The following is a 16,780-nucleotide window of genomic DNA, read 5'->3' as shown; positions in this document are numbered from 1 at the left end:
TTGGTGGATAATGCAAGAAGTATTTTGGTATTGCTGAAGATGTTGGAGGACATAAAATTATTGGATGAAATATAGAGCTAACATGAATATAGCATTACAGGTTGCATTTGGCTTGATTGGTGTAGTTACCATGTGTTTTTTTCCTCGTAACTTGTAATGCTCTAGCGTTTTGCTAGATGTAGTTTAATGATATGTTGTCGTTTCGAAAAAGCTTATCAAGATTGATTGCAAATGAGTTGAATCGGTCTCATCTATATGAAATCGTTTTATTTTATTTGAAATTTAAGCTGACTTAAGCTTAAACAATTACAAGGTAGGGATTAAGTTGGCCTCGTTTAATTATCAAACTCGAGTATAAGCTTCGTGTGTCAAACTTTATTAGCCTCACAAGTCACAATCCTAAACAAGCATATTGTTCTGTAAATACAATATTAGCGTGCTATAAATAATTACATATCCAAATGTATAACTACAATTATAATTTATAAACTATAAATGTTTGGCATATACGGTTATAAGTATTCTTATAATTAGACAAATAGTTACAGATGAAAAGATAAGTATATATTAAAAGAGTGAGCTTGAGCTTATAACATGATTTAGGAGCAATGAGCCAAGCCCGAGCTTATAACATTACTCACAAACTACAAGATCACACTTCTAAAATATAGATTGAAACAAGTTGAGCTGAACATAGTTGTGTTTTCTTGGTAGAACCGGTACCTAGTACGCATTATGCTCATAAAAGTGTGTCAATGTATGCATGTGAAACCTTGGCATGTACCCGAAAAATGCACGTTTTGATTCAAACCCAATTTTGACATGCTAACCTAAGCTCGTTTACTCGTTTAGTTACCAGGCATATCTAGCCTAACCAGATAATATTTTTTTAACTATTGTAAACAGCATGTTGCAAAATAAGGTAGTAACGTCACATCACATACGAACATTACATGTTCTCCAATTAAACCCTTCAAGATTACCAGTGAACACTACATGTTCTCCAAATCGTAAAATCATGGCCCAGACGACACCCGCCTTTCAGGACCAAAACACAATAGTCAAAACGCCTAGTTCACCCAATAATTGTCTAAATGCCACACAAATCCAAAAGGATTAAACAAAAAACTACATAACTCCATCTTACATTCCATCACCAACATTCACTTTCATAGCCACCCACTCTTCATCTACAACATGGATGGGCCCGTCGTAAGTCATTCCATGCACGTGCGGTCGAATCACAATCTTTGTTGAATGTGGCAATGTAGAGACCGACTCCATCAACGGGTTTGAAATGACTTTGTAGACCAACGGTTGACCTTTTTTACCATTTGAGCTCGAGCCTAAAGATAAGATATGCACAATTGTTTATGGGTCAGTTTTGAGCTCAAACTGAACCAAAATCCCAAATTCCGGCTTTTGAGTTTTTCGAAACCATTCTGTTTCAGGTTTGGTTTTATCGTTTCGTTATTAAGGCTTGAAGTTATTGGACCAAGATAATGGAGTTGGGCCTGAATGTCTGTGCTAATTAATCATTAACAGATTAATATACATTTGGGCTACAGTATTGAGGGTACACTATTTATTAAATTCTTAAAAATTGCTTAAAATTCAAAATAAAAGAATGAAATTCCATATATTCTGTTTGGTTCGCTTTTTTTTGTTTTAATTACATGCAAAACTGAAACCGAATCAAGAAGTTCGGTTTTTAAGAAAACATATACCAAACCTTTGCTTTTTGTTTGGGTTTTGTTATCCCAGATCAGTTTTTTTCAGTTTCGGATCGGTTTTTTCAATTTCGGTTTCAATTTTCGTTTTTTCAGTTTTGCCATTTGCGCTTGAAATTTCTGGGCTGAAAAAAACTGCACAAAATAATTAATTGGGCCAAAATGTTTTTGTTAATTAATCATTAACTGATTATTATACATTTGCACTAAAATATATGGGCTACACTATTTGATTAAATTCTTATAAATCACTTAAAATTTAAAATAAAATATTAAAAAATTATAAATTTGGTTCGTATTTCGGTTTTAATAACATGCAAAACCGAAACCTAACTGAAAACTCGGTCTTTACGAAAACATAAAACCAAACAATCGGTTTTTGTTTAGGTTCAGTTATTTCGGTTCAGTTGCTACATAAGCATTGGATAACACACGTACCTTCACCGGCTTGAATTACATTATTAGTCAGTATCCGACTCGGTTTTGGAACATTAACAACATTTGGTGAGGATTTTGTTGAGCCCGAATCCATCAACGGGTGTAAAATGGCTTCATTGAAAGATAGTTTGATTGTTTTACCATTTGAACCCGACCCTAAACAAATGATAATTCATGATGTTAATTCTAACATACCATACAAGTGAATGCCTATACACAAACACATAAATACAAGAGCGCTGGGAAATACCTTCACCGGCTTGAATTACATGGTTTTTCTGTTTGATATTCAATTTTGCAAAATCAAGAATATCCGGTGTAGTTTTTGGCTGCAGCGGGTTGATTGTGACAGGTGCTATTTCTTTATGCTTCTCTATAACATCTTGGAAGTCTTTTAATTCAAGATACCCTAAAAAGATAATAAGGAGTTTATAGTAAATACTTTATTATTTTTTAATTTAGAATTTGAAGATTAAAGTATATAGTCATGAATAACTAAAATGTCGATCCATGTATTTATAACTTAAAACAAACGGTTTAACTTAAATCAGATATGCATTTCGATTACTGTGTGGATTTCTTTTAACAACCCGCTGCTTATATGTAAAAATATGTTTAGATTTTTATAAATATTACCTTTTGCTTTCTCGGGGTCATCTGGAATTGTATAAATGGGTCGGTTGTTGATACTTGGTTGCACCTTATTGACGGTGGGTTCATTTTGGTGAGTTATAACTGTCTGCATGCTGGAAGAACCGGAACCAGAAGCAGAACTAGAAGTTCCTACAATGTTGGAGATAACAGTTGCATTGTTTGCCCTTGGTCCACCTAAGCATAAAATATGCACACACACAAAAAAAAAAAAAAAAAAAAAAAAGATTATGTTACTGAAATATGCAACTAGTATCTTCAAAAGTCAGTAACTTGTGTTGACAACATCACTTGTCCAAAATCTAATATATAATTAGTAAGTCAAATATGATTACAAAATAATAGTAATTCAATAATGATTAACCTTTTGAATAAAATGTTTAACTTTAACCGAACAAATGATCGAACACGGGCAATTAAACGAAAGTGTTCTGTTCGTTTATGTTTATTTGTTAACAACATTATCGAATAGTTCACGAACGAAAACGAATGAACATAACTGACCTAAAACCAGTTAAAAATAATGTAAAGACTGAAGAACAGCGCGTTGGACATAAAAAGTTATTAAAAGTAGACTGGGTTGTAATGTGTCAAAAAAACTTAAATGAATATATTAACAAACATAAACCAACGAACGAATTTAAATGAGCGAACGATCACGAACATAAACAACCGAAGGAGACATGTGTTCATGCTTGTTTAACTAAATGAACATTTTTTGTCCAATGTCCATGCTCGTTAGTTTATTAAATAAAAACTTCCCGCTGAGCGGTTCACAGACTGTTCACTGAATGGTCGGTTCATTTACAAGCCTACATGAAGCAGTGTAAGAGATAATCAAATGCATTTATTACCTTCAGTAAGAGCGATATAAGCAACCTTAGCAGCGTTCATTTCCGATTGTTTCTTCGTGCGTGCATCTTCTCCCAAATAGTTTTCACCTTTTCAGTAGCAAATCCAAGATTCATGATCATTATTCTTCGTTTTATGATTTCACACTATAAAACAGTAAAACATTTTACTATCACGATATCCATGTGGGTCCCACTAACCTGAAATTTGAACAGTAGAAACGAAACATGGCATATGCGGTGGGCCTGATTTGTTGGTGGCATAAACCGGTAACAAAAGACCCCTTTTTTGAGCTAATTCTTGTAACAAACTCTTGTACAGACAATCATCCTGAATCAAAACATACATAACAACAATTGGTTCAATAATTAATTAAATTAGCAAAGTAACATAACACTAATACAAATCAATAAATAAAGATAGTTTTAAGAGTCAAACTTCTGGTGCTCCGTCCTGTGATAATGCCATGAAAGCAACTTTAGCAGCTTCGTGTTCCGCGTCTTTTATAGTTGAGCTAAAACCGGGGCTCTCATAAGTATTCCCACAAATGGTGACTTGCGCTTTGAAGAGACGACAATGTGTTTCAACCGCATACGTAGGAAGAGGAATGTTTCTCTTTTGAGCATAAGTTTCAAGTCTGCTTTTGTAGAGATGTGCCATTCCTAATCAAACAAAATAATTCAATATTATATTTGTCATAACCTTAGTTGCTAATAAATAATCATAGCTTAAATTTGCAGCCAAAAAATAAATAAATAAAACAGAATTAGAACCTTAGATTAGTTGTTTTGGTCACATTATATCACAAATTTTAATTTTATAAAATGTGCATCATTTTTCACTGTGCAGATATATTTACATGCAATTATACAATCGCGTTAATAACAAGCAAATACAACTGAATCGCACACAATATCACAAATTTTAACTTATTTTCAAATAATTTAATAAATAATCATAAGCTTATTTTCTAATACTGTACAGATATCATATTAATCATAAGCTTATTTTCTAATAATTTAATAAATAATTATAGCTTAAACTTGCAGGAAAAGGAAAAAAAAAAACAGAATTAGATCATTGACTTGTTTTGTACTTTTGGTCACATAATATCACAAACTTTCAAAATAATTATTATATTAATCAAACCACACAATTAATAATTTTGTTTTCGAAAAATTTAATTCAATTCGATTTCAGTAGTCGATCATGATTTTATGAACACCGATCGCGCCTTCAGCCTTCAATCCTCTGCGAAACGCGGTCGACAAATTTATGAACCGTAAATCTCATTTGATTATGTTTTGTTACTTGTATGTATGAGTTTCAAGCTTGCTAATGTGTTTACTTTGGTTATTTCAAAATGTTTTTACTATTACTGTTGACAGTGCTGGAGAATGTTAAGCTATTAGTTTGATTATCGTTGTTAATGTTTATAAGCATCAAGAATTCGATTAAATTGTAAGAAATGGTTTTGTCAAGCAAATTTAGATGGAAATTGATGGGGGGAAAATACCTGGATTTCGTAGTTTGAATGATTGTGGCTCTTAAAACCATTAAAATGCTACCTCCGGGGATGAGTTGAATAAAGAGGAAGTTTGTAAAGTCTGGTTAGACATGAGACGGTAACATATAAGTTTGTATTAAATAGGGAGTAAAGTTATATGTTAAATGTGTATTAAAATCTTTTGCATTTATTATTATTTTTTATTTCAGTTAAATTACTAAAGTATTGATGTATTGTATTAAATGAATTTTGTTGAAAATGTCACAAAATAAACGATAAAATTAAGCGTTACATATTTTGTTGGTCTCGGAATTAATAGTTTATCGTGTGTGCCTAATCTCACGATGCGTGTCATATGGGTTGCAACTGATAGCATCGGAATGTGCATTTAGATAGATTTATCACTTCAAGTCATCCGAGTCCGTGGAAAAAAAAACGAGATGACAAGAAGGCATTGGCGAGGGCGCCCCACCTAACCAGTAGCACTCCATTCGCACACATTTACGTTACAGTAACTAATATTTCTTTGCAGAAGGGCACCTTCACCACGGGCTTGTGCACAATTCCAAAAGCGTTCCTTGTGAGAGGCATTGCCACATAAGAGATGCTTTTTTATAGCATCGGTGAAGACAACTTCAAGATTTCTCGAGAATCAACTTGCTTTTGATTTGGCAAAAACCTACCTAGAAGATTATATAAGTGATAGTCTTCACATTTAAAGTTTTTACCATGTCTAAAGTTGTATATAACGAAATTATGAATGTACTTGGAAGAGTAGTATCTTTATGCGTCAAGTAAAGCATTTGTAAAAGGGAATTGTTGAGAACAAGATGCCTATCTAAAAGAGAGAAGATAGTGATAAAAATCTTGGTGAAGGATCTCCATTGTTGAGAAAGTAAAAGGGGTATGAGTATTTCAGTTTTTTAATAAAACGAACGAACATGAACACTTTGTTTACGTTTTTTTGATAAACAAACATAAACATAGCACGATTTAGTGTTCATCGATTTGCTCGGTTCATTTATGTTCACGAATACATAGTAGTGTATTTATTAAGGTTTACTTAATTTCATTCATGCATGCTAGTCAGTGCATGGGTGTTTGTGCATATAAGTATACACCTAAACTAACTTATTTATGATGTTTAGCAGTTTTGATTGATGAATGGTTGAACCTCTTTTATATAAGGCTGAGGGGTGTGGGGGGCTCTAATGGGGGCTCCAGTGAGGGTTCCAACCAATAATATTATGACGTGTGGCAGAGAGAGAAACTGGATAAGGGGGGTGTTGGAGCCCCCGTTGGAGCCCCTGGCCCTGGTATGGGGGGCTTTAATGGGGTATAATTATATAGGAAAAATATTTTTTTTTTTGGGTTTGGTCGGCTCCCAATGGTCAAAAAACCATCAAATCCCGTGCTTTTCTCTCTCTTCTCCCGCTAACCAGCTTGCGCCTGCATGTTTTTCCGCGCTAGCGCCCCGTTAACGCCCCGGTTAGCGCCCCGGTGGTGTGGTGTTAGCGCCTGGGGGCGCGAGCGGAGGGGCTCTAGCGCCCCCGTTGAAGCCCCACACCCCTCAGCCTAATCAATAATCATCATAACAATATAAATATTTAATGATATGAAAAATTAATATCATCTGTTTTTCAGTACTGTCGATCAGATCCTGCGGTCCAACTAGCGAACGTTTTTCTAAGCTAACATGAGTTGCCTTCACATCGAATCGTCTTGGAGACATTTTCTGTTCTTATATTGCATTTACAGAAGGCAAAAAATGTAATTTCCAACACCAGATATGAAAACTAATCTATAATATATCAACTAATAAAGCATTATTCATACACAAAAACTGTGTTCCCGGATAAACAACACCCTTTTAAGAGCCAAATGTCCTGTAAATTACAAGTAAACTTTTTTAACCAATTGTTCCCATACATTTTCCATAAATTTAAACACAGTTGTTAATTAAATTGGCTATGAAGAAAAATATAGACTTACGGTTAATGCATTCGTCGATATACGCTACTACTTCCAGGGTAAGTAGTTTGGTCCCTTGTCTGCAAAACCCAGCAATAACTATTATTTAAATAAAACAAATTACACTTTTCGTCATTTTTAAGTATATAGCAAATTTCACTTTTCGTACTTAAACTAAGGAGATAACAGAAATCATCCCCGTTCACATTTTTTTACAGTTTACGTCATTTCCACTAAAAGACGTTAATTTTTTCTGTTAAGTTCAGTCATGACTCGTGTGCAAGGCACATGAGGGTAGCATTGTCATTTTACTTTTTTATTTTCTTTTGAATTTCTGGATTATGTAAGAACCAAGAATGGTTACCTGGATATATTTAGAGTCAGGTTTGACCGCATTGACTGATCCTATGAAGCATAAAACATCAAGGTAAAGAAAAAGTTAAATATATAAATACAGCCATAAACCAACCTTGATGATTCATAAATAATTAGATATCATACCAGATGTGTAATGAGCACGTTGCTGATCATACCGTGGGAAGGATGCCACAGTTGGTCTGTTTGCAAAGATATATAATTTAGTCAACTTTGAGAAATATAATAATACAAATTAAACAAATCATAATTGACAAAATGAAACGAGATAAACAAACCTGTGGTGTGTAACATTTGGAATTTGAAGATGAGATTGGTGGTATGCTTGGGGTTCATGATGATATAATGATTTACTTTCCTGCATTAAATAATTTTATATAGAATCGGTAAGATTGTTATTATTATTAGGATTTAAATGTTTTCTAATTTGTGAAATTTATATTATTACCAGTTCGGTAAACGTTTGCTTCCCTACAAAAGGCGGTCGATGATGACCTATAAAAATGAATAGTGTAACAAGTCAAAATGGGTCAACTTGAATCACTTGCACACATGATGACAAAAAATAATATTATTTCAATAATAACCTGCAGTTGAACTCGGTCCACCATGCTTCCATGATGCTTGCTCCCTTAAAAGCTGTACAAGTTCAGCAGTAGTTGAAGATTCTGAATCTTTTCTTGAATCTTCATGTTTACCAATCATGATTTTAGGTTTTGGTGGCGGGTTGTAGACGCCTAAATATGGCAAATTTTGTTGAGATTGTCTTGATTGGTATGCATTCTGGTATTGATTCTTCGACGGTCTTGATGGTTTTGCTTTTTGGTAAGGTTTAGAAACCGAAGTCACAGTAGAATCTGGGACGGTTTTGGCCGGTTTCATTTTTGGTATTGACTTCGCAAGTGAAACCTTCAAGGAACCCTACAAACCCTCTATAATCAGTTCCAAAATGCGAATCTAAACACCCTCTAACTTGATGGCAAAACTATATCATACCTTTAAGTCATTGCTGCTGGTTGACTTTTTGGAAGTCAAAGCCTCTATACACGAAAGGGCCGCCTCACGTGTCTTGTAATTAATAAACGCAAAATCATTCCTCTTGGCTGTCCAAAGATTTTTGGCAAGAGCGATGCTTTCGATTTCACCAAACATTTTAAAGTGGTCGGTTACTTCCTTTTCGTCCCAAGACAAAGGTATGTTTTCAGCATAAACAGATTTTATCTACACAAAAACCGACATGTATTTGAGTGTAAGAAACTAATTTTACCAGTATCACATGGCACAGGAATAATTTTTTTTAATTATAATTTATAAATAAAATTTAAAAAATAGCTAAAGATGAATTAACTAACGTTATGGGTCTCTTCTTCAACCGGATCAACAAATCGTGAGGCCCATGAAACCTTAATATTTGAATGCTTTCCAGAAACATTTTCATTTTGAAGTTTATAGTAAGCCATTTGAGCATCCCTTTTTGTTTCAAATTCAAGAAAAGCAAAACCACAATTCAATTCACTGTTATCGGGGTCGGGTACAACTACAACTTCATCTATTTTCTTTATCCCAATTTTCTGCAACCATTCAACAGCCTGCAAAAAAGAATGATTCTATTCAGATATTGTTAAGCATGATAACTTGGTTAAATTCATAATTGAAGTGTGGCTTACATTTTCCTTGTTCCACCTTTTATCAATATTATTGAGTAAGATTGTATCAATCCCTTCAATAGCAGATGTATGGCACGGTCTTCCACATATCTATATGTGTATTTCAGAAAATATATAAAAAGAAAAGAAAGATAAGTAGACTTTTCATAAAAACAAATCACATTTGTATTTAAAAGTAACTTGACAATGATGAGGGCGTTGGGGGTGTATGGAGATTTACGGTGGTATGGAGAATGAAATGGACCAATAAGGGATTGCCATTTCATTGTTAAAGAGTTTATGGAGCTTTACGGAGATTATGAAGAATTATTATTTTTATTTAACGTTAAACATCAAAATCCAACCAATCACAGCGCACACAACATTTCATGGTCCCCAACTTCAATGTTAAACACCCGATTTGATAGGAAAGTCTTGGAGATCGGTACCGACCAACTGGATGGTGCCCCCCTTACCCTGATAATATTTCTACTATGAGAATCAACTTCAAACATCCTTAAAAATTATCATTCATTGTTTTAGAAATTCGTGAAATCCGTATGAATGCACGAAAAAATGCAACACAAGATTTATGTTGTGCTGTGTTATTAATCACAACTTATAATTGAATATTTTGATAAAATAAATTCTAGTCAATTGAGAAAAATCATCCATAGAAGATATAACTTAACCCACGATTCTAATAGTATCAAATTGCAACTAATAGGACCCGAGCAAGTTTATTGAGCTTTCTGACATAACAAACAAAAAGGTTTCCTTACTTTTAGTAGGTCTATCATCTCCCCTAAAGATGTCCTAATTTCGTGTAGAATCTCCATAATATCAGATGACATGTATTAGTATATTACCAACATTTACAAAGTCCCTATATATCTCCACTAAACAAGAATCCCTATAGATTGTACAGATCAGTGATCAATCTTTTACTATAAATTCAATTCATGGTAAGTCAAATTATATGCTGTAACAACCATAGTTATCAAATCCCTATAATGATGTTCTAACTTTACACATCATTAACGTTGAACATGGCATTTACATTAAACTGTCAACATTCTACCTATGTAATTTGTGATGCAACTATGAAATAAAGACAACTATTAAATTTTCTGATGTGCAAACTCTTCAAACCTTATGATAACTGTTAAAAACACGAAAATACATTGACAAAGTAGAGTTACCTCAACATTCTGGTATTTATTCAGAGCCAAATTAGCAAGGTCTGCTGTAGCAAACCTAACAAAACCACACCCCCTGTTTTTCCCTGTTTTGAAATTTACTATTAGTTTCACTTCAACCACCTCACCGATCTCTTCAAAAACTTTTCTAACATCTTCTTCCTTTGTCTCTTGCCCCAACCCATGAATGAAAATCTTTTTCATCTGTTTCATATGCAAACTGGATGCTACCATTTTTTCACTCGGTTTTTTACTCTCACTTAACGCTTCTTTTGATTCCAATCCATCAGTTTCACTTTTCACTAGTGGCTCCTTCACACACTCCTCACCTTCATGTTTTTCATCTACTTTCATGGTGTTACTATCATGTTCCATATCCAGTAATTCAATCGGCTTCTGATCATTATCCGGCACTTCGATTTGAGTATGTTCACTGTCCTGTATTTCTATTTGATTATGATCATTATCCTGCAAGTTGATTTGCTTCTGATCACCATCCTGCAGCTTGATCTGATTATGATCACCATCCTGCAATTCTATTTGATTACAATCACCATCCTGCAATTCGATTTGATTCTGACCACTATCCATTAATTCGATTTGCTTATGATCACCATCCTGCAATCCTATTTTCTTCTGATCACTATCCTTTAAATAGATTCGATTACATTCACTATCCTGCAATTCCATTTCATTCAAATCACTATCCGGCAACTTATTGTGCATACGATCACTAACCTCCAACATCTTGAAATCCTCAGCTTCTCTTGATCCAACAATATCAAAATTAGGGTTTTCAATCTTCACACACTCATCACCTTCACACTCATCTACATTATCCTACAATCCAATAAAATAATAATAATAATAATCACAAAAAAATTTAAAAAACTGATTCTAAATCACTAACCTCCAGCATGTTCTTCACAACCTCAGCTTCTCTTAATCCAACAATATCAACATTAGGGTTTTCAATTTCCACATAAGAGTGAACATTAGGGTTAGGGCTTGCAATTGTGCCTAAATGATTAGAATTGGATGCACCTGGTACACGCTTTGGTACCTTTTTAATAATCTTCTTCTTCACGATCTTCTTCACAACCCTAACTTTCTTCTTCTTCTTATTATTATTATTCTCATCTAGGGTTTCATGATCCATCTTAATTCTCCAATTAAATCAAATTCAACGCTTTCCGGCGGTGGCAATGCTGTGGTTGACTTGCTGCGTCACGCCGTCGAGTTAACAGCCGAGTGTTTTCTTCAAGAGATAGATTGGATATAGAAATGGAAATTAAAAATAAAAATAAAAAGAAAAAGAAAAAGAAAAAGAAACAATGTTTTCTTTGAACAAGTAGTTGCGTATTTTACATCCATGGTTTAACTAAGATAAATTATTTGCTTAAAATTAACTTATTTTATCATTTGAGATAATTTGTTTGCGTGTGAAATTGAGTTTTTGAATTCTTCGTGTGTTTGGGATTCATTATTTTTACCTTCTTATGACTATGTGACTTATAAAATTTTTCTTATATTTTAAGCAAACTCAAACAACTTTTTAACTTTTTAATAAATTGTAAGTCATAAAGACGTAAAAATAAGGAATCTGAAGAGGTAGGTCACCGCAAAGCCCAGTTGGCCCCACAAGACTCACCTTGAAGAGGTACGTCTGCGCAAAGACCAACTGGATCCGCAGGACCCACCATGCTCAGAGAGATGAAGACCTTACACGCAGTAAGCCCGCTGTTCCCGCAGGAAAGCCTCCCTTGGTACAGTACCCTGCCTGTCCCCGCAGCTGTGGGTACAAGCCAAGAAGGAAGGCTACCCGCACTAACAGTAAGGCTACACGCATAAGGCGCTAACTCTTAATACTTCAGTAATGTCACCTGAAGAAGGAATGAGCAAGGCGGGAATATTCCCGCCCAAAAGAGCCAGTCCGTACGCTTCTAGAAGATCTTTTGTACTATACCTACCAAAGTATGGACAAATAAACAAGATCTGACAAAAGCAACCCATGAACCAATCACAGGGTGACAGCTCACCGATAATAGTACGAGGAGGAGCACGCTCCAGTACAAAATGTCACTATCAGCCGCTGCCTACCCACCAACTCCCATCGTGGCACGAACGTAGCCCATAGTTGGTGGAAAAGAAATATTATATACAGCTGGCCGTACCTGCTTGGAAACCTACCTTCGGCTATAAATACTCCAACACCTTGGAACGGTATCATCATCTTCTCTCTAGCTATTTCTCTCTATATACACTTATATTCAGAGCAACCTAGTCTGATTCTCACGCCGGAGGGTGGTCACAAGGAGGAACCCCCCCCCCTTCTCAGTGACGAGCTTACGGTGTCTGTTTTGCAGGTTGAGAAGAATAACCATCTTTGCCGGACTTAACCCTCGGGGAAAACATCTATTTACCCTAAGATTATCCTTAATCTGCCGGGGTCATTTAGTGTTTCTTTATTGGGCGCCATCCGTGCATTAAGCTAGAACTAATTCTTTTTCTCAGTTTTTTCAAACTTCTGGAAAGATGGTTAAGGTTACTCCGATGCCAAAGCCACCGAGTGACCAAGAAACTCCGGTAACCACAACCCCAGCTACTGGGGGAAACACCGGTGAATACATGATTGTTACGAACACTACCCCGGTTACCCAAGCCGGGGCAAGTGTAGTAAACAATCCTCTCCTGGGATTCATTGATACCCAGTTGGGGAAACAACAGACGAGACTTCCGCGACAAACACCAGAACAAGTTAAAGCTTGGGCGGAAGCACGTCAGAAAGAATTCCAAGCCGAGTTGGACGAACGTTTACGTTCACTCCAACAGGCCAATGACGAATTCGGAAGCACTCGACAACAGATCAACATGAGCAATGATTGCGAGCATTTGGATGATGAAGATTGGGAAGAATCTGACAGTGACGCAAACCCTCGTCATAAGGCGAAAGGGAAGCGTAAAGAAGCAGACTTTCCACTCGAGAAGAAATTTCGAGGGAACCTTCAAACCAAAGAACACGGGAGGAAACCCACGTGACTTCTCCAAAACTTTCAGACCAACTGTTGCGAATGCGGGAACGTCCAAATTTGCAAGGGACATTGCGGAAGCAATCGCTCCAAAGAGTGCCAAACAGATGTCCAACATAGGCACTTACGATGGCATATCTGACCTGGACGATCACTTGAACAGATTTATAGCGGGGGCAACCGTCAGTAATTGGACGGAACCCACATGGTGTTACATGTTCCAGATGACGCTCGTCGGGGCAGCCAGAGCGTGGTTTGATCGTCTACCGGTCCACCACATCTATGATTGGGCAGACTTCCAGCACAAGTTCAGCCAGCACTTCAGTCAACAAAGAAAGTATACTGAAAAGCAATGGACGATCCTCAACTGCATCCGAGAGGAAGACGAATCTTTGCTAGACTTCATCACTTGTTTCAACTCAAAGAAGCTAAGTCTGGGCACTATAAGCGAAGATCTTGTTCGCGCCGCTTTCATCCAGGGCGCTGAGTACCCAGAGCTCATCCGCACGTTGACAGGTAAAGATGGCATGCCATCCACGTGGGATGCCATCATGACGGCAGCTAAACGCTTTGCCGAAACGGAGAAGCAACAGGGTAGAAATCTTCCCCAGAGCACAAACCTCTACACGCAGAGAACAAGAGAAAATAGCGTCCGTACCGCCCGACAAAATAAAAAGAGGAAGCTTGGTATTTGGCAGTCAAGGATAAACTTTGACACCTCATCCAGCTCTCGCCCTCTCTTAGGCGGAAGGGACAACATGCACTCGTCGAACCGGAATCCCAGATGGACGCCACTCACCAAAAGCGTCACCGAGATATTTGCCACCGAGAGGCTCCCATGGCCAAAGGCTCCAATAATCCAACAGCGTCAAAACGCTGATCAGAGCAAATCCTGTGACTTCCACGGGACAAAAGGCCACACCACTGAGGAATGCACATCCTTAAAGGATGTCGTCGAAACATTCGTCAAGGATGGGAAACTCACACACCTCGTGGCGTCAATCAAGAACGGAGGGAGGAAAGACAATCGGTACAAGGGCAATGGAAGGAAGTCCGTCGACATCAGCATTCACATGGTTCACGGCAACATCAGCGGAAGAAAACGACGAACAACAGAGCTAAAAGCAATGGGCAGACTTCCAGCACAAGTTCAGCCAGCACTTCAGTCAACAAAGAAAATATACTGAAAAGCAATGGACGATCCTCAACTGCATCCGAGAGGAAGACGAATCTTTGCTAGACTTCATCACTTGTTTCAACTCAAAGAAGCTAAGTCTGGGCACTATAAGCGAAGATCTTGTTCGCGCCGCTTTCATCCAGGGCGCTGAGTACCCAGAGCTCATCCGCACGTTGACAGGTAAAGATGGCATGCCATCCACGTGGGATGCCATCATGACGGCAGCTAAACGCTTTGCCGAAACGGAGAAGCAACTGGGTAGAAATCTTCCCCAGAGCACAAACCTTTACACGCAGAGAACAAGAGAAAATAGCGTCCGTACCACCCGACAAAATAAAAAGAGGAAGCTTGGTATTTGGCAGTCAAGGATAAACTTTGACACCTCATCCAGCTCTCGCCCTCTCTTAGGCGGAAGGGACAACATGCACTCGTCGAACCGGAATCCCAGATGGACGCCACTCACCAAAAGCGTCACCGAGATATTTGCCACCGAGAGGCTCTCATGGCCAAAGGCTCCAATAATCCAACAGCGTCAAAACGCTGATCAGAGCAAATCCTGTGACTTCCACGGGACAAAAGGCCACACCACTGAGGAATGCACATCCTTAAAGGATGTCGTCGAAACATTCGTCAAGGATGGGAAACTCACACACCTCGTGGCGTCAATCAAGAACGGAGGGAGGAAAGACAATCGGTACAAGGGCAATGGAAGGAAGTCCGTCGACATCAGCATTCACATGGTTCACGGCAACATCAGCGGAAGAAAACGACGAACAACAGAGCTAAGTGCGTGGAAGGAAGCAGAAGTGCGCTTCCCGCGTGTGCCAGGGGGCTCAACAAAGAAGGCCCCATAGTCATCAAAAGCCAGCTAGGGCACTACATCACCTCCCACACCCTTGCTGATAATGGCGCTTCCTCAACGATCATGTATAGGCAGTTCTTCGACAATCTAGACGACGAAAACAAGGAACTCCTAGAAACAGTTTACGCCTCGATGGAAGGGTTCGACGGCAGCACAAACACCCCCTTGGGAATCTTATCTTTCCCCGTCACTCTCACGGACGGGAAGTACTCCCGCACGGAAGACGTGGACTTCGTTGTAATGAGGAAGCCACACCACACATACGACATTCTCTTCGGGAGAGACGGGATGGCAAGATTTAATGTCGTGGTGTATTCGGTCCATGGTATGATGGGATGGCCAACAGCTGAGGGCGTCGCGATGATCACGGGCATTCCCCAGGTATGTATCGCATCCGTCTCATCTAAACCCAAACCAAAAATGGCTAAACCAACCATCTCTGAACCAGAAGAATGGACCCTTAATGGCAAATACCCTGACCAGGCTGTTACCATTGGCCCAACGATCACTAATCCCACACGCACCTTACTCAAACGCTTGTTGCAAAAAAAATGCCGACATCTTCGCGTGGACACCAGCTGACATGACTGGTGTACCTCGAACTAAGGCTGAGCATAAGCTCAAGTGTGACCCGGCGTTTACACCGGTCATACAAAAGCGTCGCATAATGGGTGCTGAGCAGGCTAACGCGTGTAGAACCCAAGTCAAGGAACTCCTTGACGCAGGCATCGTACGCATTAGTAAATATCAAACATGGGTTGCAAATCCCGTCATGGTACCAAAATCCAACAAACAATTGCGCATGTGCATAGATTTTAAAGACCTAAACAAAGCATGCCCCAAGTATTGTTACCCGTTACCCGAAATTGACCTTAAGGTAGATTCATTAGCACCGTTTCGCCTTAAATGTTTCCTTGATGCGTATAAAGGGTACCATGAAATCCACATGGCTGTTGACGATCAGGATAAAACCGCATTTCGGACGCCCGATGGCACATTTTTTTACCAAATGATGCCATTCGGACTAAAGAATGCCGGATCCACATACCAACGCCTGATGGACATAGAGTTTCATGCCCAAATCGGGAGGAACTTGGAAGTCTACATGGATGACTTGGTCATCAAAAGCCTCGAGCCAGAGGCGATGTTGAAAGACATCGAAGAAACTTTCAACACGCTCAGAAAGATAAACATGAAGCTCAACCCGAGCAAGTGTTCCTTTGGGATGGAAGAAGGGAAGTTCTTAGGAGTCATCGTTACCAAAGATGGCTTCAGAGCGAACCCTGAAAAGGTCGAAGCCATTATGAAAATGGAATCACCTGCTACTATCAAACAGGCTCAGA

The 16,780-nt window shown here is 38.0% G+C and overlaps 2 protein-coding genes across 2 annotated transcripts; both read right to left on the bottom strand.

The window, feature by feature from the left end:
- Positions 1-733: 733 nt before the first annotated feature.
- LOC143622777 (uncharacterized) lies at positions 734-4,515 on the bottom strand. Its single transcript, XM_077093833.1, has 7 exons — positions 4,110-4,515; positions 3,872-4,001; positions 3,674-3,760; positions 2,805-2,996; positions 2,419-2,577; positions 2,169-2,324; positions 734-1,346 (listed from the first exon to the last, which is right to left on the bottom strand). The coding sequence occupies exons 1-7, from the start codon at positions 4,329-4,331 to the stop codon at positions 1,144-1,146; spliced, it is 1,149 nt and encodes a 382-aa protein (XP_076949948.1). The 5' UTR covers positions 4,332-4,515; the 3' UTR covers positions 734-1,143.
- Positions 4,516-6,795: 2,280 nt separating this feature from the next.
- LOC143622944 (uncharacterized) lies at positions 6,796-11,623 on the bottom strand. Its single transcript, XM_077093955.1, has 12 exons — positions 11,280-11,623; positions 10,373-11,209; positions 9,192-9,281; positions 8,877-9,113; positions 8,521-8,745; positions 8,112-8,445; positions 7,973-8,019; positions 7,803-7,882; positions 7,651-7,706; positions 7,514-7,554; positions 7,171-7,229; positions 6,796-7,064 (listed from the first exon to the last, which is right to left on the bottom strand). Exons 1-11 carry the CDS (start codon positions 11,526-11,528, stop codon positions 7,173-7,175), a joined length of 2,253 nt encoding a protein of 750 aa, XP_076950070.1. The 5' UTR covers positions 11,529-11,623; the 3' UTR covers positions 6,796-7,064; positions 7,171-7,172.
- Between the last annotated feature and the right edge of the window lie 5,157 nt (positions 11,624-16,780).

This window comes from Bidens hawaiensis, unplaced genomic scaffold, assembly GCF_021521415.1.
Source record: "Bidens hawaiensis isolate Kalapana, Puna unplaced genomic scaffold, B.hawaiensis_p1.1 tig00003244_1, whole genome shotgun sequence".
NCBI classification, from domain to species: domain Eukaryota; kingdom Viridiplantae; phylum Streptophyta; class Magnoliopsida; order Asterales; family Asteraceae; genus Bidens; species Bidens hawaiensis.
Note: the sequence above shows the minus strand (reverse complement) of the source record. Positions and strands in the feature narration are given on the sequence as shown.

Excerpts from the sequence above, each read along its gene's own strand:
- LOC143622777 (XM_077093833.1), bottom strand. The coding sequence starts at position 4,331 with ATGGCACATCTCTACAAAAGCAGACTTGAAACTTATGCTCAAAAGAGA. Across the intron at positions 4,002-4,109 it reads CACAGGACGGAGCACCAGAA|GATGATTGTCTGTACAAGAG; the intron begins GTTTGACTCTTA and ends GTTTTGATTCAG. Across the intron at positions 2,997-3,673 it reads TTATATCGCTCTTACTGAAG|GTGGACCAAGGGCAAACAAT; the intron begins GTAATAAATGCA and ends TTTTATGCTTAG.
- LOC143622944 (XM_077093955.1), bottom strand. The coding sequence starts at position 11,528 with ATGGATCATGAAACCCTAGATGAGAATAATAATAATAAGAAGAAGAAG. Across the intron at positions 9,114-9,191 it reads AAAGGTGGAACAAGGAAAAT|GCTGTTGAATGGTTGCAGAA; the intron begins GTAAGCCACACT and ends TCTTTTTTGCAG. Across the intron at positions 7,883-7,972 it reads AGCAAACGTTTACCGAACTG|GAAAGTAAATCATTATATCA; the intron begins GTAATAATATAA and ends TATTTAATGCAG.